The sequence below is a fragment of the Agelaius tricolor genome, unplaced genomic scaffold, assembly GCF_023055355.1.
Source record: "Agelaius tricolor isolate 1412-34295 unplaced genomic scaffold, bAgeTri1.0.p SCAF_5, whole genome shotgun sequence".
Classification (NCBI taxonomy): Eukaryota; Metazoa; Chordata; class Aves; order Passeriformes; family Icteridae; genus Agelaius; species Agelaius tricolor.
The window spans coordinates 31,881,014-31,908,633 of NW_027269265.1; the positions used below are offsets into that span (position 1 = coordinate 31,881,014).

At 35.9% G+C, this 27,620-nt stretch overlaps 2 protein-coding genes across 2 annotated transcripts in view; one reads left to right on the plus strand and one right to left on the minus strand.

Annotated features, from left to right (window-relative positions):
* AVEN (apoptosis and caspase activation inhibitor) overlaps nt 1-27,620 on the minus strand; it is an 85,633-nt gene that overhangs the window by 52,135 nt on the left and 5,878 nt on the right. Inside the window, exon 2 of the mRNA XM_071427040.1 lies at nt 13,138-13,318. Coding sequence (XP_071283141.1) covers nt 13,138-13,318 — 181 coding nt within the window. The remainder of the gene's footprint in view (nt 1-13,137; nt 13,319-27,620) is intronic.
* CHRM5 (cholinergic receptor muscarinic 5) overlaps nt 1-27,620 on the plus strand; it is a 48,064-nt gene that overhangs the window by 4,998 nt on the left and 15,446 nt on the right. The window lies entirely within an intron of this gene.

Genomic DNA, 27,620 nt, shown 5'->3' on the forward strand with positions numbered 1-27,620 from the left:
CACACTTTAAATCTCAATTAACCAAACCTGTTAGCTTTTCCATTCTTTTTTTTTTTCCCAGAACTGAAATCAAATTAATGGATCTACAGTAACCTAAATAGTTCCATTTGATAGGATGTATTCACTTCTAGAAAGACATTCCCTAGCATTCTTCGATACTCCTGACACTATGAGACATTAAAAATATCCATTTGTATAGTCTGCCTCAATAACAGTATTGATGCTTTACAAGGAATTCAGCTTGCTATTCTTCTGTTACACACTTATATATCAATCAGTGGTGAAGCCAGCAAGCATGCTAAAAATCTTAAAATTACAGAAAAGTGAATTCTTTATGGGACCTCAATACCTTCCAACCATTTCGAACTAACACCATATCAAACTTTAAATATTAATTTAATGATTCTGCAGCTTGCAAACAGGGAAGAAAGAAGCACATCACTTGGGAAAGGTCACCAGAAGCTCCCTACAGCCCCAAATTCTGCACAACAATAACCAAGAGCGTGAGTCTAGAGATCATTGAAAGCAGAGCACACACAGGGATACTTCCTCAGTATTATTCTGCCTGCCTCCAGCTATTTGCAGTTCAGGGATTTTTTGAGCCTGACATAATGCCTTATTTGTAAGATAATCCTCAAAGTATTTTTCCAGTCGTTTTTGAACCAGCAAGAAGCTTCAGTTTCCACAAGATCCTATGACAAATTTCCATATTTAATTATGAGTTACATCAAAAATACCTTTGCTTTGAATTTGCTGCCAGATAGCTCCATTCAATATTCCCTACTTCTTCCACTAGCAGAGACAATAATAATTTCTTATTTATCATATTAATCGTTCCATGAATTCACAGAAGGCTATGGCATAATATTTTCATCTGTCTTTGCAGTTGAAAACCTCTTATTTTACTCTACTCATATCATTCTTAGCCATGCCTTATATGTAAATTCTTCCATACTGTTGGTTGCCCTGCTGGCCTTTGTTGTATCTTCTCAATACTACTGTTTCCTTGTGGAGCTTCTGGGATCCAAAGTACAAAAAGCTACACAATGTGCCTGTGTCACTGACTTATATGGTGACATCATATAAAATTTTCTATTTTCTTCTCTATTCTTTTCCCCATTTCTGCAGTTCACTTGCTTTCAACTAAGGAGGAATAACTATGATCTCAGATGACTTTAAATCTATAGGGACTGTTTACATGCACACACGCACATACTGTACTTCACTTAATCTTCATCTGCAGAGAATTTAATATGTCATTTTTGTGGAGTTTTTTTCCTGCAACTCTCTGTAATCCTCAGGCTACGCAGAATTAGAGGAAAAATAAGATACACACTTTTAAAAGTGAAGGCAACAACACATCAGATCAATGCAAGAGCTTTAGGTGATTCTCCACCACTGAAATTCATAAAATCACAGAACGGTTAGGGTTGGAAAGGATCTCTGGAGATCACCTAGTGCAACCTCCCTGCTAAACAAGATTCACCTAAAATGGGTTGCACAGGAACTGGTCCAGGCATGTTTCGAATATCTCCAGAGAAGGGAGACTCTACAGTCTCTCTAGGCAACAGTTCCAGTGTCCTGGCACCCTTGAAAGTTTTTTTCTCATATTCAGATGAAACTTCCTGTGTTTCAGTTTATACCTGTTGCCCCTTGTCTTGTCACTGGTCACTTGAAAAAAGAGTCTGGCCCCATCCTCTTGTCACTTGTCCTTCAGATATTTTCGTATGCACGGATGAGGTCCCCTCTCAGTCATCTCTTTTGCAGGTTAAACAGGCCCAGTTCCCTCAGCCTTTTCTCATAAGAGATGCTGTCTTGCTGCCCCTTCACCGGACTTGCTCCAGTAACTCCCTGTCTCTCTTGTCCTGAGGAGCCCAGAACTGGACACAGCACTCCAGGTCAGGCTCTCCAGGGCTGAGTAGAGGGGCAGGATCCCCACCCTTGATCTGTTGGCCACGCTCTTCCTAATGCAGCTCAGGATCCCATGGTCCTTCTTGGCCACAAGGACACACTGCTGGCTCAGGGACAGTTTGCTGTTCACCAGCACACCCAGGCCCTTCTCTACAGAGCTGCTTCCCAGCAGCTCAGCCCTGTGCTGGTCAATGGGGTTATTCTTCCCCTGCTGCAGGATCTTACACTTATCTTTGTTGAGTTTCATTAGGTTCTCCTCTGCCCAACCCTCAAGCCTGTCTAGGTCAGCACAGCACTCTGGAGTATCAGTCACTCCCCACAGTTTGGCATTCTGTCCCTCCATGCAGGTCATTGATCAGTAAGTTCGAGAAGACCCAGTACCAAGCCATGGGATGCAATGCCAGCTACAGCCCACTAACTAGACTCTCTGGCACTGATCACAACCCTCCAAGGTCTGCCATCATGCCAATTCTCAATCCACCTCTCCATTCACTCATCCAGCCTGCATTTCCTGAGTTTAACTCTGAGGATGCTATGGAACACATGTCAAAAGCCATGTCAAAGTCAAAGCAGACATGTTTAAATCAAGACTGACAAGAGCTTTTGACAGCAGCTGTAGTAAGAGATGTGCCTTAAGTCAAACAGTAACTAGTTCACAATTTGCTTTGATGACTACTCATGTTATTAATGAAAGTTCAGCCAATCACAAAGGGTTTCCTTCGCTTTGTAATCTATGAATTTTAGTGGCTATGCTGGGGTTAGCCTTTCATCTAAGATTTAGAGAACCTTGCCAACTATCTTTCAAGTCAGTAAGGAATTTGAGCTAGAGAAAGAAACAAGAGAAAGTTTCCCTTCCTCAATTTTCACCCAAACTTTACTGAAACTGTTTTTTTTAAATTATGCTTGCTATTTCACATGTTTTGCAAGTTAAAAATTGAAGGAACTATACTTGATGTTTCTTGGTAATATTTTATCTCTAAAATCTAAAAGCAAATAATGGCAAATATTATTTCAGTAACAATCAAATTATATATGTTTTAAAAACATCTTGCAAGGAGAGGAGAAAATGGAATAATTTCTAAGTTTAGTTGAGACCAGCTCTCAGAACAGAGAGAAAATTGTTTTTTTTAATTCATGCTAAAATTTGGACCATAAATATTCTTTTCCCCTACTGAGCAAGTTTGTAAAAACAGGTCTTTAATTCATACTCCCCATTTTGCATCCCAAATGTGTTGGTTCTACGGTTCACTTCTTCAGATTCCTATAGTCACTGAAGCAGTAGAAAACGGTAGTATGTTAAAATAGTTTAAAGAAGAAAAAATTGCAAATAGAAACCCCCAAAAGAACAAAAGGCTCTTCTATTACTAAATGAGCAGACAAAAGAAAGTTCACATGCACTGAAACAGGTAAACTATTCTGAAGCACAGGCACTAAACACAAATAATCACTAGGGGTTTTTTGTTGTTGAGTTGGGTTTTTTAAACAAAAAGATAACATGACCAAATCAAACATTTTAGACAGTTTAAAATGCTTTGTCTCTAGTTAAATGTTACTTTACACAGAGATATTTATAAAGACCAATTTTTTTTTGACAAGCTAAACTATGCTTGTAAGGTAAAGATATGAGACCTGATGTTTTCAGATCACATTTCTACAAGTTAATTTAGTCATCTCATATTTGTAGGCAATTTTCCTCTAAGAGGCTAGATTTTTCTTCCTGAAGATTTCTACTCCTCCTTCTTATTCTTCCTCCTCCTTTTTTTATAATCAAATACAGCTCAGAGAAATAAAATTGTCTGTGAGACAGAAACAGGATACATAAAACTAAGAGTAAGGAAACAAATTAATAAGGCATTATGAAAGGAATAACAAAAGAAACATAAAAGGGGCAGACAGAACCATGTGGAGTTACACAAAAGAAAATTTAAAGCAAGAAAGGCTGTAGACACTTATTTGCATTAGAAAATTTACTTGTTGTCAATATTCTAACTGCAAATATACATTAAGATGAATCAGAAGTAGGCATCTGGATTTAATCCAACTTAACCCAATACACATGCATGCTACCACCCTTACTATTATCAATAGCAATTCTAGTATTTTACTGATTCTGCAAGATCTTTCCCTTCTCACCAGCTGCTCCATTTCATGTTTCTGCCAGCTTTTTTGCACCATTCATGTAGTCCAATCAGGCAATGAGATCCATATCTGGTGATGGGCCAAAATCCATAGTATCACTGAAGTGTCTTTCAGACTTTTTTCTTCAGAAGAGGGGAGGTGATCTTAGTTTATTATCAAGGCCAGAAACAAAATATAAAGTAATTTCAAATTCTGTCATGCCAAATTCTATTTTCTATCAACTTTTGAAACATTAAGCACACCTAGAAGGAAAAAAACCAAACTAACAAGCCACCCTTGTAAGGAAGTCAGGGAAGAAGTGCTGTTTTCCATTATAACCACTTTCTGTATTTCCTAGGGCATTGGAAAGTTTACAGTGAACACAGCAAAGACAGTATCTTTACCTGAATAATATAAATTGTATAGACTTGCTGTCTGGAACTGTTACTCTTACACCCCTAGCACTTTATTTATTAAAAAAAATCTAACTCAGATTACCTCCTATTACCAGTGAACTGTTAATTTATAACACTTGCCTTTCCAAAACTTCCTTTCTGCCAGCATTTTCCCAGCAGAAGGTTAACCAATCTTGAATAAAGGCCACTAGCCTTTATGACACAAAAATCAATAGAATTATATAATGATTTTAAATCATTCCCATCTTGAAATAGTTCTTCCACCATGCCCCATTTCATAGCAAGCTGATATACAATTTTCAGCGACACATTTTCTGTATATTGAAGCACATATATATATTCAGTCAAAGAAACTCATATTATCACAGACTGTTTCCAGTTAACAGTATAAAAAGAAGAGATCACTTTTATAATCCAAATTATCTGCAGCATATTCAGAAATACCATGCTTTGTAAACTCAGACAATGAGTGTGTACTGTCAAAGGAAGGTCATCTGATTCACATTCCAGTAAAGGTTGAAAATTAGTCAGAATCAAAGAAAATATAATTCTTCCCCACTTGCACCCTATTCTTACCCTCAAATATGAATTTTATTAAAAGAGTTTTTAGTTCACAATTTTACACATGCAAGGGCTTGGTTTGCAAGAAAGGACAACAAAGGAATACAAAGAATTCCCTTGAGGCTGGATTAGACAGTTAATACAACTCTTGTTTTAAAACAAGCTTTGGCAAGGCTCAATATATCTTTGACATTCTTCAGGAAAATTACTCAAATCTAGACAAAAAACAAGCTGTTTCAGGAAAAAAATAATCTTTGAAGTGCTAAGAAGAACCATCTTCTGATACAACACCCATTAACACTGATGATGCCATTTCCCTGATGAGCTGAGAGTGAACAATAAATAGGCAAAAGAACATAGAACAGATGAGGAACTAACAAGTGATTTGGACAAAAATATGAGGCAGGGGAAGGGTAAAGAGAAAGCCTAGACTAGAAGTTGGATGTAGGAACCAGGAATTCTTGAGCGACAGGATGAGACCAAAGAAAAGAACAACCTCAAAAATAATAGGTGTGACTAAAGTACACTAAAACCAAAAGCATTAAAAGAAGAGAAGGACAAGGAGAGTCCAAGCCATCAAGACCAGATTTGAGGAGAAATTTCAGGATTGCACATGGAATAAGAAGAAAGGAGGAACTATAAATGAGATTAAGGAAGAAACAGGCACTCCATATCCTTTAGAACACTATCTACTTCACAGCCCTTCTTTGACTCCAAAACTGATGCTTAGAAACAGCACTGTTCCTTGCAAATGAATTTCTGACACTATTTCTAGAACAGGTTTCACCATCTCTTCTGATGGTGGTTCACATGCAGGCTGATCTCAACACTTCTTTGGAACATCAATCAATGAACAAGGAAACATTCCTATCACACTTATTTTGTTTGTTAACAGATACTAGGAATAAATGCACACTTATGAGAAACAGAACAGCAAATGCAGTCTGGTTTCTACAATTAAACTAATCTGCTACATCTGACAGTCTTATCATTTTTACCATAAACAAAAACTTCTAGCTTTAGAAAACTCTGTAGAATTTCTGTTTCTATTTTGTTTCTCTCTCTAATATAAACTGCTGAGAAAGGGAACAAAAATATTACGATTAAAACAAACACAGCTCCTCCAAATCAATCAACATCTTTTAGTATTACCATAGAAGTGATATCTATTAATGTCATTATTGGAAAAGAAACAGTACTTTATCAATAAGAAAAAAAATGTTTCTACTTTAAAAAGTCTACAGTCTAATTCAGGTGATTTAACAGCGGTCAGAATTTAACAGAATCAAAATGTAAAAAGGAAACCAAAAGAAAAGAAAAATCAAATCAATCAAAAGTCCTACGCAGCAATAATGAAAATAAAAAAGTTTTTAAAAACTCCAAGTAGGGAATGGAACAAAATAAATAAAAAGCAGTAAAAGCAGGAGAAAAGTGAACAAGAATGTCATGGCAATAACACACTGAACTTTGGAAATGAATACTAGAATAAGAAATACCAGAATGACTCTGAATACCAGAGTCATTCAGTTTTGGTGAGGGGATTTCAGTGGCAGAAATGTCAGAGATGACGTGGCAGAAACACAGATGACCAAGAGGAGGCCTAGTCAGGAAGAACAGTTTTAGGGGCTTTGTGAAAACAAAGGAAATTATTAAACTAGAGAAACAATCAGGTGAATAGACATTTTTATCTACATCTTAAACCTACAAATTCAAGTAGTGTACATGAGAACAGCAAGACACGAATGAGAACAAATTGCTCCACATTTAAACAAACTGATTTGTGATTTCATACCAAAACATACTTCAACACAATTCAGCAGAATTCCCATCAATATCAAGTAGCAGCAAAAGATTAAGAACCCAGAGTTAGAGAAGGATATTGGTCAGAAAATCTTTTAAATCCAGAAATCTAGAACTTCACAAATAAATGACTGTACTCAAGATGTGAAAAGTTAAAAGAATGGGGAAAAGCTTACCACATTGATTTTAATGGGAATAAAATTTAACCCCTTTAGTCTGTGAATCTTACTCTATTCAATTCTAAATCATAAAGCATCCAAATTTCTCTGAAATACTGAAACCCTTCAGATTTTTTAAATTACTTACCAGTAAATATACAGTATTACCATTGATACTTAAAGCCACATAGCTCTAAGACATCAGAATGTTAAAATGAAGATATGTTATCCTACATTTATATTCAAATCATGGAGTCATGTTATACTTCCACACTTCAATCATAGTTTGGGTTACATTTTAGATAAAACTTAGGACGGATAAAGGCACATATATGAAAGCATACATAATGAGCAAAGATTACCTATTACAGGAAAACACATTTATCAAGAAAATGTAATTAATACTTAAAATCTGGCATGTCTTATTTTTAGTTCAGACAAAAAAAAAAAAAGAAAAAAGACAGCTTGGCTTGTCTGATTAGAAAAAAAAAAAGAGATGAATTTCTGTAATGTTAGGAACAGTTTAGGAAGAAGCACTGAGCAGATGGAGAACCAGCTTTCACTGATGCCAAGTCCTGTGATTTCAATGCAAATCTTTATTGTGGAAGGGTTTTTTTCTGTTTGTTTGGGACAAGAAAAGGAGTACAGGAGAGACCATTTTTTTATTGATTTCAGATGCCTACAGGTACATAAGCAAGAAGTAGTATCTCTTAGGTCTAGTAACAAGTCCAAAGTTGCAGACAGCCCTGTTGCAAATAAAACATATGCAAATGGAAATGAGACCACTTGGATATGAACCCTCCACAGATGGGAAATGTTATCTACAAGAGGACCATCAAAAAGGAAATGTAAGTTCTGATGTGCTGAAATGAGGCTAGAAGGAAAAGCAGGATAGGAGAGCATGTCATGGAAACTCAGAGAATGTTTAGGGAAGGAGGTACTGAAAAACAGAGAACATAAAGAAGCAAGTAAAGCACACACCCTACATATTTATGTCAGGGTCGCACAAACTAGCAATATTTAAGTGACCTGTTACCAACCCTTAATGCAACAGTGCAATCATCTTTCAAAATCAGTAACCTGGCACCTGTATCTTAAAGGTGATGATAAGTGATAAGAAGCAACCAATACTTCTGTGTTACACACAGAGATCATGTCACTTGGGGAACAGTAAGAACATAGAAGTTTTGCATCATTTGAACTTCTTGGCCAATTTCTGGCCAAGAAATAGCCGAGTTGTCAAGCAAGTACCACTGAAAAATGGGACACTGATATATACAGTAATCCCAATCACCCATGAGTTAAGCATTTCTGTAAAGAAAACCAATTTTCAGCTATTCTCTATAATTTTAAAACTCAAAGGATTCTTATTTAGTACTTGAACTCTGTTATTGCCATTCTTTTTGCTTGAGCAGAATTACCATTAAAAAAATGGTAATTTTTAAAAAAAGAAAACTGATTTACTCTTCACTCAAATTTTTCTTTTTTTAAAAAAAAAACTTGGAAAACTCTCTACTTGGGATAGAAAAGTAAAACCTATTTTTAATGCAAGCCTTGCTCCACAAGTTTATCTGTTCAGGTTTTTCAAGATGGCCAAAGGTCTTTTGTGTACTTCAAATTCTCAAGCATGTACTGACCTTGCAAAAGACAAAAATGCAGCAATGCATTGCAATAGACATACCAAAATTAAACACAGACCCAAAAGAAAGAGGTGAAAAAAACAGATCAAGTGTTTAGGGAAGAGAATGTAACTGTTGCCTCACAATCCTTATACCTATTGTTCATTATGATTATGCTCCAGTGACTGTTTTGATTTTTATTCTACATTTTTTATTGTATTTAACTGCTAGGTACCTAGAGACATTATATGTATTATTATTATAAATTATATGTATTATTACAATATCAAAACCATTCTCCCAGTTTTATTTGAACTGCACAGCATTTCTCTATCTTAATCTTTAATGCACCAGAATTATTCAGCCATGGCCTAAAAAACCAAATGTGAAAAATTCATGTCCAAAATTATATTTTTTCATCTTGATAATCATCATCGTGGAATCCAAGTATTGTTATTGAGGGTATGTATGTTGGCAATTTTTGGCTGGTTTACTGCTAATGCCTACCACGTTTAAAGAAAAATAATCAAGTGCCTGGATATGTTTTGATCAGCTCTATAATAATATTTTAAAAATATATATTTTAAACAATCTATTCACAGCCAAAAATCTGATGAACAACCTTAGTTTACTGTAGGTCACTTAACCCTCATCTTTCAAATAATGAGGGCAGCTCTTCAAACATGGCAAGATTCTGCTCACAAAGTAAGGTTATCCTATCACTTCCACTTCTCTTGCTCTTTATGCTTCAACAGCATTTTTACTAAGTTGATTCAAGACCCATTCCCTGAAGGCTTCACATGGGACTTGTATTTTATATCAGCTAAGCAACATGAAAAAGTTTGTTTTATTCAACACAATTAAAATACATGCATTTTAAAATGCTGAAAAAAAGAAACATACTTAACAACTTAATCTGAATCCAGGATACCTATGTTACACAGAAATATAATAAGCCCTAACAAAGAAGATCCATCAGGCCAGTGACATCAGCTGTTATCAAAGGCACCTGGCAGTTCTTAAGACTATTTTCAGCTGCCTTTTGAACTATTCAGTAAGAAATTTTCATGGTCTATTGTCTGCTTCAGGTGGCTTTTCCTTACCTCCCCTTACCATCCCCTTGTAAAGGAACCAGAGAATGACTTGAACATTTTTGTGTGAAAGCACTTGAGACACTGTAACCCCTTTCCCTCCCTGAATCAGTAACTTGAAATCAGACTGCACAATGATTTTGCATGAAAGAGGTATGTTCTGTGCATTTTGTGAAAAATCTGACCTGACTTAGCCAAGTACAAGCTTCTAGAAATCTGAGTTTGTACCTAATTTTTACAAGATCTGCTGAAGCTTAACAACCAGTCACCACATCTACCTCCTCAGTGGTCTTCTGCATGTCATCCCAATGTGCAAGGCAACTGAATTAAAATTCTTCCTACTTTCAGTTTTGAGTGAGAGTCAGATTTTCCACTGTAGAAGTCTGCATTTACCAAGCTTTAGGTAAAACACTGACCACAAATTGTCACCCTGCATATTTCTGCAGCCTCACCTATGGTGATATCCCTAACACAGTTGAAAACAATGGTCTGTCACTTTATATTGTTGAGTAACTTGAGTAGGAATTTGGGGATACTGACAGAGAATGTGGGGAGAAGATGGAAAAAACAGTTTATAATGGAGACCAGAACTGGAAGCTTGAAAGAATAAACTGGGGTTGATTAGAGAATGAAAGAAACTAAGAGGAACATAAGAAGATGTGGTAGTGAATGAAACCAAATGAGCAATGCCAAGCAGAACAACCAAGACTTGGGGATCACTAGGACTGGTAAGAATTCTGCATTTGACAGAATTTGAAAGAATTGGATTTTAATAAATATATTTAGGAGGGAGCTGGCTCACAACAAGAGACTGAAAAAAGATCCACCAACAGAAATCAACAAACAGGAAAAACAACAGAAGGATGGAAGAGTGAGAATTAGTAGGCAGGCAAGGGCTGATAGCAGAGAAAGAACATGCAGTCAAGAGACAGTCTGGGACTAGTCAGGCCTAAATATCAGATTGAAAAGGCAGAGTCAATGCCACACTAGAGATTGGCATGAAGCAGAGAAAGCTGGAACTATAAGCAAAAACTGAAAAACACAGTGTTTGTCTTCAGAACCTATTGAAAGACATAACATAAAACATCCTAAAGACTCTATATTCTCTGCAAGTATCTACAAACTCTTTTCTCCTCCTGAGACTTCCACTTTCCACCTGCTTCTGCTAACAATAAAAATGTAGCGCAATAATGCATAATTTTATTCCTTTCTTAATTCAAGCAACAGCAATATTTATGCATTAGATTTAAAAGCTCTAATGCTGCTAATTATCAACATGACACCCATACCACATAATACCTCATTTTCTATTTTTAGGTTGATTTTAAGTAAAGAATTACACACAGACGCACTTATAAATGATATTAAACAAATAAGAACCAAAGACTTTTAATTCCTCGGACATCACCAATTACTCCATTTAACTTCGTCACCAGCATTAATTCTGTCTTTATTACATTATCCTAAATGATTTTTTCTATGCTATCTCATTCAATTAACAGCATATTTTCTGGGATAAGACAAGTTTTATCTTGAAGGATGACACTCTCTTTAGGACCCTGCATTTAATATTATAGAACCTAACTGTTACATAGGAGAACATGTTTTTAATCTGAGCCTTTGCTAAAGAATTCTTAACTGGCTGTATTAATTACATAGTTGTGCATTAATAGTAAATAACAAGATTTTAAGAGTTTTTAAAGGTTTGGTATTAATGAAAAATTGGAAATTTAACTCCATTCCCTCTCCTGTACTCCCTAACTGCTTGTTGCAATTAAATTGAATTTATTCTGTATCTTCAGAATGCTGAACAGTAATATACTAACAACAGCAATTATCAAATAAAGCAGATGTGTGTGCTTCTTCTCAGACCACCACAAATAAATGACTGTATTCCCAGTTTTTACGCATTAACCAAAGAAGCTAAAGAACAAAGAACACTGCTGAGACAAATTGCTTTTTTATGTCACTCCAAGAAATCTGCATTACTGTTTAGAGGTACTTTTTTCTTCCTCCAAAAGAAAGTACTTTATTTCACTGCAGTTCCTTATTGAATTATTTCACTCTAGAGAACAGTAACAATATATCCTAAAATAAAGCACTCTCTAAATCAAAGATTTAGAATTAAGAAACAGGATGAATATATGAACACTACCTTCCAATATTATTATTTGAGGCATTAAGAGAATCTAAAGAGTGAAATAAATGGGGAGGTAATATATGTGTTGAAGTATAACTGATGAAAAATACAAATTAAAAGAGCTAAAACATATTTTCTTATATCCTCAGTTCAAAAGTACTATTCTTCAGAACATTTTAAAGACATTCTGTAGGCTAACTATTGGGTTATTAAAAAGCTGAACCATGGAGACATGGCAGCTCAGGACAGGTCTCTTGCTTTAAAAAGTTTTGAATTACTATATCTACTTTGCTCCCCAGACTGTGTTAGATACACATTTCTGAGATCCATACTATGTGCCTTGACTCCACCATTGTTTTCCGTGCAACACAAGATTCTGAGAAGTTAATACACATTTCACAATACTGTGATTAAAACCTGACAGCTTAGGCCCAAGTTTACAATGTTCATGTGAAACAGAACTTCAGAAATTGATTCTTGCACAAAGAAACAAATCTCTGTTCTTTGTTTCTTTATGTAGCTAACTTCTAACTTACCCTACCAAGCCGCGACTGAAAAATCCAATTATTTAGATTTGAGAGATTGCAGAATTTCCAAGGTACTACAAAAACTGCCATAATACATTGTTTGCAGCTTTTTACTGAATGGTATTCCAACACAATGGCATATTAAGAGTTTCTAAAATAATTTTAGGTGCAATGGTTGTTACACTGAAACCATTTTACACTGGTTTTAGTGTAACAACCCCATATTATTAACATATGGCTGAATAACCCCAGCATCTAGTACAGACTGTCCCTCCACCTTCTCCTTTATTATCTCCTCTAAACAGGGGAAAACAACTGGTCATTATTTTCAAGGAGAGCAACACTTGCTATTCATGCACACATTTCTACAGTGCTGATCACAAATCTCTGTTGAAACAAACAAGAGCAAGCAGCTGCCTGTTTGCTGTGTTTTGTCAAACCAGCAACTTTTTTTTGTTTCCTGGAAAACTACCCAATAACCAAGATCAGCAAGAATAAGCTCAATGTTACTGGATGCTGCACACACTCAGATCCATCTTTTGACCAGAAGGCCATAAATGGACTAGCCAGCATCCCTCTCTTACTCCCCATCTGTCACAGCTCCGTGCAGCCTGTATGCTATGAGGCTGCACCCATGGAGAATTTCAACACTCTAAAATACATAAATGGCAGACTTACTGAGGCAGACAGGAATGGTATTCTAGCATGGAGTTTCATCATCAAGGACAACAGCCAGAAAAGTAGCCATGTCTCAAAATACAAAACTAAAAAGCCCTACAGATTGGAAAAAGCTTACCTGCTGAGCTAAGCAAAACACTGAAGTCTGTTCCTCTCTGTGACTCCCCAACTTCATTCTGTCCCTCTTTTTCTGTATCCTCATAACGGCTCCAGTTAGAAAATACCTTTCTTCTTGAATAGCATTTCACTTCTTCCTTCCCTTCTTCATGGAGTGATTCAGTATCATCATCCTCCTCTACCTGTGACAATCAAATGGACAGTTAAGCCATTGCAACTTAACAGCATTTTGTTCTGCATTTCAAAAATCATTCATGCAAACAATACCAACCACAGAAATAAAACCCAGAAAGACAAATCCATCTGGATGCCCACATACATTTCAGCTGGTGAACTTACTATCTTTGTGAACTGTATGTAATTCATCAAGAATGTAACTAAAAGTATTGAGTAAAGCTTCAGCTCCTACACGGGATCAAGCAGTGACACTGATACAACTTCCACTACTTTCCCTTCTATTCTGAAAATTCATAATGACTTCAAAATAGCCTTCTTCCTAAAACTGAGAGCAATGGATAGGGAGTGGAACTAAGAATTGAAACCAAGAGTCTCTGTCTCTGTCCAAGTGTTGCAGTGATACAGGTTTTAACTGAAAAAAACAATGTTTCTACAGTGGAATAGGAAAAGATACATTCTGCATAAAAACATTTTGAAAATGGTGATTTACGTAAGAATTTCCATTATAACAAACTATAGAGTCAAGTAATATGGAAAAATTAATCAAATTTAATTTCCTTCATGAAAGCTATTTTATGGAAATAGAAATGAAAAAAATTAAATACACTGCTAGCAGTCAACCTACTAATCTTAATCTCTTAAAGAGTCCTAGGGTCAAAAGTAGAACTTATTGCAGAGTCAAGATAAAAGCAAAATAGGCATTTGCCACAAGTACTCAACAGCTGTGGAAAACTATCCCCTGTCTTGAATTCTATATATGCAGCTCTCCCGGAGCTTGGGTTTTAGCTGAAATGACTGTTGCTTCACAAAAAGAAATATTTGCTTCCTGGAGGGAGGAGCACTCAACAGGCAAGAGATTAAATCTGTCACAATTACACAAATGCACTCTCAGGTGTCAAACAGATGACAAAAAGGAAAATATTCTATGCATTCTCACTGGTTCTGTGTAATTTTCAGGTAAATTCTCTTTTCTTTGTATTCATCAGATAAATACACTAAAATGGTGTTGTAGGTAAACAGTTGGTTATGTGAACAAGTAGATGAAGTGACAATTACATTACTGGAAACTGAGGCAGAGCCATAATTTCCATACAAAAAAAAGAAAACAAAAACAACAACAACAAAAAAATCAAAAAAAAAACCCAAAAAAACCCCAAACCAAAACAAAACAAAAACAAACAAAAAAAACACCACAAACCCAAGTTAATACTTCTCTATTCTTCTCCATGAAATTAATGATTTGCTATAATCCAGCAAACCTAGAGAAATTCAGTGCCCAAAATAACTTGGAGCTGATACAATTCACAGGTCAAAGCAAGAACAGTGCTACAAAGATAGATCAGTTTTGTACTTTATTTTTAAGAAAAGAGCAGAATCATCTTAAGCAACTATAACATTATAGACAATTACTTCTTATAGACTTGTTTGAAGAATTCCTTTCAGCTGTAAACATAAAATACCCAGGAGTACCACTCCCATAGTTCAACAAGCTTCCAGTTAACTAGTATAGATACAAATGTTTTCTCTTAAACCAGATTAAATTCTTTTTCACTTTCTGTTATTAGCTGCATATGCTATACAGTGCACCTCAAGAAAATTTCCCTCCTTAGAAGTGAAATAGTTAACTTCAAGAAATAAACCACAAATTCTCAGGAGCATTAACAGCAGCTGTGCAACCTGGTTCTGCAAGTACTGTCCTGAAGCTTACTGTCCAAACAAGTAAACTTCAAATAAAAACCTGCTTCTGTTTCCAATAAATATTTAATGGAAAATCTTACATGATGCACCACCAAACTACAAAACAAAACTGCAAATAATCACAATTGAATAGTCAACATTCAATTAATTTAAAGATGTGTTAAAATTTTCAAATACATTAAAAACTTATCAGTGAAACTTCAGAAAATCGTTTGCTTCTACCATCTCACATGACAGCTACCAAGTAAGAGCCCCAGGAACTCAAACATACACCTTAATCACCTTTCTCTTAGCTGCCTATTCAGCTACACCATATGCTACCAACATTGTCACCCCACCTTACTGAATATGAGTCGTAATCAGTACAGAGCAAACATCTGTCCGATGTGTAATGAAATAAACTACCCTCTTGCCACATTGTCAAATCACAAAAGATACAAGCTGAAACAAATTCTAGAAGCCAACTCAGATATAACCTTTAAAAAGTCTTACTCATGTAAGGAGAAAAACATAGGCCTTTAAATAGTATGAAGCTATCTACATGTTATTGCTCAGTGTTCTAACACCACATGATACCACAGGAGGTATAGCACCTATCTGCTGTGCCTCAGTTCCAGACAGTAATGCATCGCCATTTGCACATTTCATTGAAATTTTCAAAGTGTGCAAAGCATGCAAAAATCCAGCTGAACAAAATCAGGAAACCTTCAGACTATTTTGCATATCAGAAGAATGAAAAAAAAGTGTGCAATATTCCACCTAAACACTAAAGCACTCAAACAACAGGGAAAGGGCTAAGCTCCCCTGCAGAGAACTTTCATAATTTGTGGTCTTCTGCCAAGCAATGCATTTTTATCCTTTATGAGAGCCTGTGACTGCACTTTTCTTCTAAAGGAAAGCTAAGTGCATAGTACAAATGACCACAATCTGCAGTCTAACAGAGAAAAAAATACTTTAGTACACTAATTTTACATACAGGGTTGGGGACAGTATGGTATTGAGAAAATATCAGAAAGTGGGCTTTTTGTTTGACTTTTCTTACAGATAAGAACACATTGATGCACGTGGTTCAGGAATGAAGGTGTTTAAATGAAGTCAACATTGCTCTGAACAAGTAATTTCCCCTGGGGTCATCCTTCTGCACTTTCCTGGATCCCAGAGTGGTTTGGATCAAAGTACACAATGGAGAAAATGCAACAGTGACCTCTTGCATCCCACTTCAATTACTCAACCACGATTCACTGAAAGTGCAATCAGTCCTGGCATGTTAAGTACATGTGTCCAAGCACTCAACAAGAATTGTTGGGCTCACAGCCCTTTTACAAAACAAAACTCAAAGTGCATTAAAAGTCAGGGCTTCCATTAGACTTTCTAAAACTGTACTTACTATCCTTAGGAAGCCACAGGAGCTAGAGCTTATAGCCTTCTTCCTGTTCAATTCTGGTTACACTGAAGGAAAAAAATTGGAACTCTTCATCTTCGTCAGTACTTGGAATATTGTACTTATTCTACAGTAACAGAATCATCAGACATTCAGCTTACCTTTCTTTGGACCACCTGCTGTTCCCTATCATGTAGGTATCATGCATTACTAGATTTCCATTCTTATTTATTTTGCAGCATTCCTCCCAGTTATCTTCCCAATATGTCACTTTACAGTATGTAAACTTCATTTGAGCTTTTTTGTTAATCCCTTAGAAAGAGCATAGCTATTTGACTTTTCCACTTCCTTCCCAAATTATCTTTAGAAACTCTTCAAAATTATATTGATCAAGTGCCACTTTATCTCTGTATTACTGTTTTGAATTACAGCTACAACATATTCACATTTCCTTAATCTTTTCCATTCTTTATTATGGACACTCACCTACAATACCTCAGACATCATATATATCCACTCAGTGCCATACAGGGATCCCTGCATATTCATGGACATCCATAACCACTGTCTATCCCCTACATTTGCTGCTCTCACAACAAGCAACAGCACACATACATTCCTTAAATAAACTTCTGTCTTGATTCCCTCTTCCCTTCATAGAAACTGCTGTACAGCTGTGGTCAAGTGCAAGGACATTCAAGCTTACCAAGATGTCTCAATCCCATTTTCTCTTCTCATCAGGGTAAAAGGCCAGCAAGAAAAAATTAAAATATTCTCTGGGTTGAATCTGATCCAGATTATCAGCTGCATCATGAATGAGCACATATCTTTTTTTTTTTTCTTATTTATTTTTAAAATACTAAGGTGTATATGCAGAGACAATCTTTTGGTTGTCATTCTAACTTTGGCAGCATCTGTTAAGGCCAAATTTTCACAGAAGGGACTTCTAAGTCAAAGGGTCAAAAAAACGTTTATAATTAAGCAGCAAAGCCATTCACGATGTCTACACCTTAAATTGTTTCACAGAATAGAAGTCTGTATATGGAGACTTGTATGCATGTAAATTAGTAAAACAGTTTGGCTGATACTGAGTTCTTAGTGGTTCCTCTGGGCAGACCAAAGTGGAAATGTTAAAGACTGTTACTCTTTAATGTTAGAGACACTCACTCATTAATGACTTAAATTGCTCTTGGAAAGACATACTTGCTTCAAATTTCATGGTTCAAAGTTTTTGATAGTGTAACCAAACAGGAGCAATGGGATTACACCAGGAATTATCTTAGTACATTACAGATACAACAGAATCTCAAAAATAATTCCTTTTTTTAGCAACAGTGCTCATTACATGCACTTTATTTATATTTAAAACTAAAAAGGTACAGGAGAATTCCCTGACAGCTTAATTTATGTATTACTATGATTGATAGGCTAATACCTCATGACAGTTATATATAGCATAAAAATCTTCAAAAGTTTTCTTATTTTATACATTTAACTAATTAAAACTCCTATACATATATATATATATATATATATATCCCCCTTTTTGTAAGTAATTACTTGACAAAGGGATGCATCATCTGGTTTATTGTGGTGGAAATTTAACAGACTCTGTAAATAATGAACGCATGATATACTAAAGAAAAACAGACTACATTCAGGACAGTGGCAAATGGAAGCAGAACTTGCTGTTCAGCTGGATCAAAACCCCACCTCCTAAAATATTCTTTGTACTCTTGAAATTTTTAACATGATCAAGCACCAGGGCTACAAGGTGTCCCACATCTTCCTCACAAATCATTAACATTTCCACTAAAGCCATATTCTGTACAAATCTTATGCCTCACTGAATTGAAATGAGAACTATTAGGAGCTAAATATCTCCTTTAGATTCACTGAGACAAGGAAAAAGAAAAAGCCCCAAATGCAAACAGCTTGGTTATTTTGTTTGTAACTACCGATTTAAATGGCAGACCACCTTCTCTTTCAAAGACCTAGAAAAGAATCCATAAATCCTGATGCTCACCCTTCACTGCCCTCTCAGAAGTATCTCCATGACCTGCTAGGACATGATTAGCACATGGTCCTTTGAATGAGAGCCTTACAGGGACCAAATGAACCAATCTAATACATGCTGCTCAAATTTCATACTGTAGCTTTTAGAGACCCAGTTTGAAAACTGTTGACTTGTAGATAAATTAAACTTAATAACCATGCACTGTAGGTTAGCAAGACTTTGTTCTTGGCAAAGCCTGCCAAGTAATTATTTATTTCAGAAAGTGCATATTTGAGAGTGCTGCTCATTAGATACAGGATTTTCCAAACTACAAAGCCACTAGCTAAAATTTCACTCTACTGATTTAGATTAAAACTCCAAACTGAAGGATATTTGATGGGGTATGTTGTGAGAACAGTATCATTATAAATTCAGTACTCATTCTGCACTAACTGGAAAATTTGGTAGAGTATCAACAAGTTGCATTAACTGCAGAAGTAGCCCTCTGCCTCTTTTCCCCAAGGCTGTCCCATGCTGTGAACAAAGAGTCTGTAGGAAGTTTGTCCAGCTGCTGTCTATAGATAATGAGACTTTTGATTTTCTAAACTTGCCACACTAATACATTTCCACCAACAGAAATTCAACTGTATTTTTTCTTTAACTCAGTGGAAATGATTTTATGAAAGTTACTGGCAACTATGTAAACCTATCAAGCAATTCATACAAAATTATCATATGGACCAGCATAAAACCTGGCATCTCTTCTACCTTCAAATTGTCAATAACTTTAAAAAGCTGATTTTTTGTCTTACGAACATCAGTCAAAAATATGAGTGCAAACATAAAATAGGAGCCTTTGTCTTGACAGAAATAAAAGGTTTCAAGAAAACCTTACAAAGCACATTGCCAGAAAGGTTACAGCATTTTCAGTAAGATTACTGATTATTCCTAAGTATAGGCTGTGCTTGGCAAAACCAGAAGTTTATATATTGCATACATATGGATCCACATATGTGAATGTTGCATGTCTTATTTTGAAACCAAGTTACACTTTGTATTCTGGAGTGGTAAAGGAAATCTTCTGGAGAAAGATAATTGTTTTTACCAAATCTGCTGTTCCTAAAAAGAAGTTTCCTAAACTGCATTAGAGACTGACAATATCCTGAAACTGTTTCAATTCTTATGTGTTAATGTCACAGTATTATAGAGTAATCCAAACTGAAAGGGATTGCAAGAGGTCATCTTGTCCAAATGCCTACTCAAAAGAAGGTCAAAACTGAAATCAGACCATGTAGGTTGGGGCTTTGTCTACTCAGGGCTTGAAAACCTCCAGCAGTTTACTTAATCCTTAGTATTTCATTCTGCTGTTTTATTCCAGCACTTCTAAAATTGCAAAAGCAGTTGTATTAACAGCTTTAACAAGAACTTGTAAGGAACACACATGAGGAGTTCTGTAACATCAAGAAAAGCAAAATTTATTGAGGGGAAATATTCACCTCAACACAAATAAGTGATGTTTTAAAGGATATTGCTATTTTACTAGTTTTCATGAGGCAATGGGTAAGAGAGCCTCTCTCAATAATTTCTGTTATAAACTTCTACATATTGAAAAGCTTTGTAGTTCTGCAACTGTATAAATGACAAAGTAAAAGCGCAACAAATTATGTAAAAAGCTCAGTTAAAGCATCCATCTGCAGAACAGAGAAAAATTTGATTTTAACTCACAGAGTTTATTACATAAACTTGGAACAATGTCTGCTCAAAAGAGCAAGGTATGCAGAAGACCTTAGTTATATTAACAAGTCTAATGTTTATTTAACAAACCCTACATGCACACAGCTCTAGAACAAAGGCAACAAAAATCCAGCAACTGTACCAAGATCAAAAACAACAAGAAGAAGCTTCAGGGTTTCTCATGCAAGGAGAGGTACAGGACAAAGTTTGTCAACAGATCTATTTTTTGCCACAATGAAAATAGAAAAAAAAAAACAAAAAACAAACAACCCCCGAAAAAAACCACTCAAAAGATGTCTGCTCTGCTATATTACACATGAAAGGAAACTTCCAAAGTTTACATTTTAATAACAACAAAAAAATCACCTACCTTTAAATTCAAAAATATTTGATAAGAGATACTAACAAGTTAAAAGTTTAGGGCTTTCTAAAATGCACCTATTTTGTAAAAAAGAAAGCACATAGGAGTAAAACATTATTTCTCTATGTATTTCAAAACATAGAAATAGCTTAGTGATATTCACCCACACTGTTCTATTTTCAATTGTTATAGCATTAAAGAAGAAAAAATTTTGCAAGACACCAAACAGAACAGGATTGTTTGAAATGGTATCCCTAAACTGATGGAAACTTAATCAATAGTTTCCTTCTCTCTTCTACTTCTAAACCTTCTGCCAGCTTCAGTTCCTTTGTCATTTCACAGCACAATCAGACAAGCACAAATAATGGTTAGATAGGCTGGAAGCATGCCATGAAACATGGGAACTGGGAAGCAGGTCCTTCCTTCATATCTGGCAGCAATTATCTGCTAGATTGTCTAAGTGTACTCATAAGCCATATCCTTGGTTTTAATTTCCTGCAATGTTGAACTCCTTTTTCTAAAATAAATTTTGTTTTCTCTTCCCATTAAAGACTTAGAGATTCTCCACTACTAGTCCTACTCACATAATACATGTGGACACAGGGGTGTCCTTTGTCAAAGTCATACAGTTTTAGAAAAATCCTTTGCAAGAAATATTTATGTTGCTTGATAAAATTTTTAACAAACTTCAGAACATTTGCCATACGTGACTGCTTTTAGACCCCTTTTTCAGTTAAGGTTTTAAAGTAGTTATTCAGATGTGTAAGGCATCATTCTACAGGTTCTACATACAAGTACTGGTGTTTGGTTCACAGTGGGAAATTCTATCCTGATTTTTAAATTAAAGCTGCCAACATCTGTCACTTTTTGAGATCAACCATCACACAATAATGTCTTATTCCAAACATATAAATATTTACATAATGAAAACTAAAGCTGCAAAAGGAGACACTCCACCAACTTGAAACCCTATAAAGGTCCTGTATAAGAAATTCCAGGCAACAGCATTTTGTTTTCCTCCCCTTTCACTATATCTGCAACACTCTCAGTAGCATAGCTGCTACATTTTTCACCTTTCATTACTAATGTATTACCATTTCATAAATATAAATTCACATGCTACCAAAAAACCTCACATCTCTATTACCCTTCTATCAACAAACCAGCAGACCCAGCCATTATGCATTTTGTAAATTGAATTCCATTATTACATTTACAGCATGGCATGTTCAAGCACAAAAACTTGAGTTACAAATAGCCTGATTTGACAATATTTTCAGTAAGGGGAGTAAAAAAAGGTACTTTTTAGAACCAACAACGAGCCACACAGTAAATCAATGAACAGTAAGTTATTAACAAGATACTAAGGATAAAAAGCAGTTTGTCTGATGTGCAAACAAAATACGTAATTATGACCCAGAATGCAAAATCCCATATGAAGAAACAAACAAGCAGGATAGATATATTGAATTAGATTAATTATAAAAATAATTGAGTCACGCTAAAAAAATAACCACGTACTACAGCAATGCTACATCAAAAAAGATACTATAACCTCAACTCACAGAGTTTTAAACATCATTTCCGAGACCAATACTACAATGAATTTCTTTCTTTATATAGTGGAAAACCAGAAAAGATGCAGAGAGTACTAACTCCCCACTTGACAAACACCAAAACCTTTCTTCTTCCTTGTGTCTTAAATTACATGAGGAATGTAATTAATTAGCTAATCCATTTTCTTAGGTATCTGCAAACCAGCCAGCTCAGGGATACAGGGAAAGGAGAAATTAGTGAAATAGTAATTCATCAAGGTTATGAATCTAAGAGATTGTAATCCCTGCCTCACAGTCAAGGCAGGATCTCCCTGACAGAATACCCCAGTGGTGAAAAAAAACCAGCTACTTACACCCTCCATTGTTCATTTGCCTCGCACAAGTCAGTAGCACCTTTCCTAGAACAAATTCAGCCGAAAAAGAATTGATCAACTGGAGTTCTCTCAGGCACTGTGCAAGGTGTTGTCCCATAATGTAGCAAATTATGGCCAAATGTCTGATTTGTGTGGGTTTGCCTTTGAAAGTGATAGATTTGGGTTGAATTCACATGCACTGTAATTTAAAATACAGCTGTATTATGCACAATGCATCTCTACCATGCTGCCCCAAAAGAAAAGGCAGCTACACACCACACACCCCATTTTCAAGCCCTTTCAGAAGGATAACTCAAAGATGGTAAAGGCAGTAGTATCCCAGAGCATGCTCTCCAACTCCTATACCACAGTCCAAGAATTAATGATAAGTGTATTTGGGGACTGTGTCTGTACATCAATGATAAAAGGTGTAGAGACATCACACTGTCCTGACTCAGGTAAGTCAGAAGCAGAATTATTTATCATCAATGTGTGGCATGCACTTGGTCTCAAAGCTGTGCATTTTGGACAGAAACAACATTTTCTCCAGTAAAAATAGTTCTGCTTGTCCTGCAATGAACTGAGAATAGATGGGGACTGAGGCAAAAGAGAGGGGAGTGCCAAAACAAAGCAAAGAGATGTGTGAATAAACACAATCCATGTTTCTTCAGCTATTGCGCAACAACAGCATTTTATCCAGAAAGTGGAAATAAATTCAATTCCCTTTTCTACACAAATGCATCCCAAGTTGCACCTCCCACTTCCCATGAGAATACAGTGGTTTTACACACTGGAGTGGGAGATCTAGCCTTTTTTCTCAGCCAGATCTATTCTACTTTATACAGCACCTGGACACTCCCAGTAGGAGAACTCAAGAAGCTGCTGGCCTATGTGTCCTGCAGATGCACAATCACCACACACATTAAAACAAAAAAAAAAAAAAAGAGAACAAGAATGTAACACTTAATGGCAGTCTTTCATTCCTACTCTCTTCATGACAATACCCTCATGTTTGTATATAAAGTACAAAGGATCTGAAAAAAATTGAAGGAAATTGAGGGAAATTGAGGGAATTGAGGAAAATTCAGATTAAAAATTATTTCAAGTTCATTGGCAGGTCACTTATCTAAGAAGTGAAAAAAAGCTTCACTGCACTTTGTATTTGAAACTGGGAAGAAAACAGATTGCAGATTGAACTTTTTTCCACATCCTCAAATCCTTCGCCTCAGTAGGCATTGCAGACTGAAACTTTTTCATCGTGTACTCTCTGTATCTAACATGGGCTCTGTATCCCCTGCCTGCCTTTTTATCAAAGTCAGTGCTAATGGCTCTGTAACATTACCCACAACTGTTTCTAACGTAAACTGACACACACACAAGGATGTTTTTGCCATATATTTTGAAAGAGCTGAAAATAATACAATACCTTATTAAGAGAGGTTTTTCTCTGCATCATAACCAGTATTTTCTGGGGCTAACAAAGAATACAATAAGGCAAGAAAATAAACAAATACTGATAAGGTCATCAGTCTGTTTTGCTGTCTCACAGAAAATAATTAAACCACTTTTCATTATACTTTCTCCTTCAGGGTTTCATGTAATTTAAATAAGATTTTTTTCTCCTTTCAATTATTCAACAGAAAACAAGCATTTGTAACAGTCATTTAATTGCAAGTCCTGGAAGTCAGCTTAAACAAGTCAGTATAGATATTTGCAAATCATTTTGTTTTTATGCACTATGTTTTCCAGACTACTATTTCCTGATAAAATGCAAAGACAAAACAAAAATCTTGATTTTTAATATTTTGTGTATTGCACTTTCTGATTTGTCAACAGTACTAATAAGATCAAATTGTATCATTAAACATTCAATCTATTCCATCATTACAGTGACACACACCAGAGTAAGCTAAAAATTATTTCTGTAAAAGTATTAATGGAGAAGAGGTTACACATGTGTTTGTATGTTCACAGTCTTTTCATATTGATATAGTGACCTATTGATGAATTTGTAGTGAGCCTTCAGTGATTTTTCAGTGTTGCCTCTCAGAAACAATTTACTTTCTTATTGTTCACCTAGGTATCAGAACTCTTCCAGTACAAATTCAAGCTTCTACTATAAACAATTCTTTTAAACTTGAGGAAAAAAGGAAAAAGCTAAAGCTTTTTTTGGGTTTTTTTTCCCCTTTAGACTGAGGAAGGAAGAGACTTGACTCAAAGGTTCTTGCTTGAAAAGAAAAAAAAATATCCCTACAAAGAGTAATCCTCTTCACTAGTTTGCTCTATTGGTGACCTTTAGAGAGATCTACCAAAGCTGAAGAGAAGCTTAATTAGCAGAAAGGGCAGCTGAGAGAACAGGTAGCATGAAGAAAAAGCTTCTAGTCTTTATTGTACGGGATGAGAATTTTTGAAAGAGGGATGAAATACTAAGACTGGTTCATAAATGTTGGATACTGGAAGTCAGCACTCTGAGTTAGCTAAAGATAGTATTAGCCAAGAAATCAATGTTTTGCCTAACAGGAATGATGCTCCAGTTAAAGGCAAAAAACATTTCACCACATACACAAGAAAGAGACTTGTTCTTGATGTTTCTACATCAAATTGCTACTGCTTAAACAGTCACAAAGTATGGTTCTAAAACTTTCTTAACAACTTCAGCAGCAAAAAATAATTCTCTCTCCTTGATTTTTAAAATCTGTTATGGGTAATTCAAACAGATTAGTCATGTGACTATAACCTGGTATAACTAAAGATTCCTCTCTGAAAAGCATCACTACTACTGAAAAGCATCACTACAGTTGCAGAATACCAGTATGAAAAACCAGAAGAAATAAGTCTAGATCCTGAAAAGTTCTTATGTCCAAACCTATTTACAGCTGAAGAAAAGAGCATTACTCATATCTAGTAACATCTGTAAAAAGCCTAACATTAAAAAAGGCTCAAACAATTCTACACAAACAGAACAAAACTTACCAAGTGGTAGTGGAAAACTCCACTTACGTGTATGCATCTCCATGTTTATTTTGTCACTATCAGCCTCTTGAGATGCTCAGTGTCGCAATGTTGTTTCATATTTGAACCACCATTATGAAACTGTTTCATAACTATACCAGAGTGGTATAATACCATCGATGTTTTCAAATATCACTGCATTCACTCAAAAAGCAACCTTTGGTATTCTTATATCAAATCTGAATGCAACTTACTGCAGACATTTTAGAAATTACCACTCAAACCTCTTCCTCATCCACCTCCAACCTTTTTTGGAAGAGGGAGAAATCCTGTGAAAGATATTTTTCTAAATAGCCTTAAAGAATATGCTTCCCTAAATCCAACATGCACCTTAAGATAGTAGTGAAGAATCAGTGTCCAAGGTCCTCAATGCTACAACATCACACTTAAAACCCCAAGATGTTAAAATCTAATTTTATTTTGCTGTTGGTCTGGAGTATAATTCTGAACAGTAGGAGTTACCTCACAATGATGCTCCTAAACCATGAAGCTAACACTGCTGAGAAGAAGCTTTAAAAGTAATTTAGAACTTTCTGAGAGTGCAAACATATCCAAATTACCAACAAGGACTGGGCTGTACCTGCTGGGATGCACTACAATCCCATGATTTTATGTGCCCATCATATCCTTACATGCTACAGTTCACACTGGTGAGCCCACTTAGGCGCACACAGAGCAGTAACTGCAGGAGAACTCTGCATCCAGTTTGCAGTGGTGAGATACAGACAGTGTTCAGCTTTTTGGACAACCGGTGGACAGCTTCAACTCTGGCTCCATCAGGAGTGAAACCACACTGAGTTCACTAATATTACACCCAAGTGTAACCTGTAACCTGCAAAGCAAATTTGCATCAAAACCCCATCCTTGACAGTAATTCAAACTGAGAGCCACACCAAAATCACTGCAGGAACCACTTTTTCTCATTAGCACAATTATTTTTTTAAATTTTGTCTCTAGAAAAACATTTTGCTCTGAGACAATAATCCTTTAACATCCTTGCTAACAATTTTGTTGAAGTGGAAGAAAAAGACATACTGAGGATGAGATTATTTGCACTTCTGTTGCTTCCATGAGCATGCCACCTTTTGTTACAAATTAAAAGGAACATAATACACCACTGAAATCAGCAAAGCAGCATAATGTCAATAATGCAGTCTGAAACATGACACTGAAGAAAAAAACTAAGGGAAAAAAAAAACCAAGCCAACAACCAAAACAAATCAAAAAAAAAAAAAAAGCAAGCCAGCAAAACCCCCTTGTTTGTATAGCAACCAGAAAAAGCTCAAGGCCTCCCAACAGGTCAGTGAAAGAGCCTAGGAAGAACTGTAGTGCAGCATCACCACTCTGTTCCTAAAAGACAAAGACCCTGGCTATTTCAGGGTTAAGGAGAGAGGCTGTACAGTCTCTAATGTAGAATTATCCTCTGGGAAAAGAGAAACACGAATAGAAACAGGCCCTTAAGGCAAGGTTCATACACACTCCAGCAGATCTATGGTTTTACAGCAGTTTATTACAGTGTCTACCTGCAGAGAAGTTGAAGACTTATTTTAAAAAATAAAACATACAAACAAAACAGAAAAACTCAACCCTCCCCCCCAGACCCCCTACATACACATAATACAGAGGAATTGCATATATGAAAGAATAAATGGGAAATAAATGGACCCCCCTCTATGCCTCACCACAGAACACTGAATCGCACAGGCTTGAAGTCCTGTGATTGTGAAAACCTGTAAGAAATATTCTGCCATACTTTTTTTAAGTCTCTAAATCACCACTGAATCAATCATCAGCATTTGTTTAATTCTTTTTTTAACACAGTGACACCTTCTGACTGCTACAAAACACTGTGCAGCACTATTAGACTGGCTGGAAACTCAAAACAGGGCTCCTGAAACTACCAAGTTTCTTTTGTGAGGAAAAACAGCAGCAGCACTGCACGGCACAACTTTTAAAACAAATTCATCACTTCTACAAATTTGTTTCCTTTTCAGCAGAAATGCTTACCGTGTCTCGCTCGATGTACCCAAACAAACTCCTGTATTGTGCTATCTGGGACCAAACACTCATCTCAGTAGCACAACAAGATTTTTAGCTCAGAATTACAAAGTGTACCCTTCCAACAAATAACTTTTCTTCACAGCTGTGTTTCAAAGACCCAGGGGCAAGTCCTAATAACTCACACGTACTGTGACTTTCACACGTTGGGTGTTCAG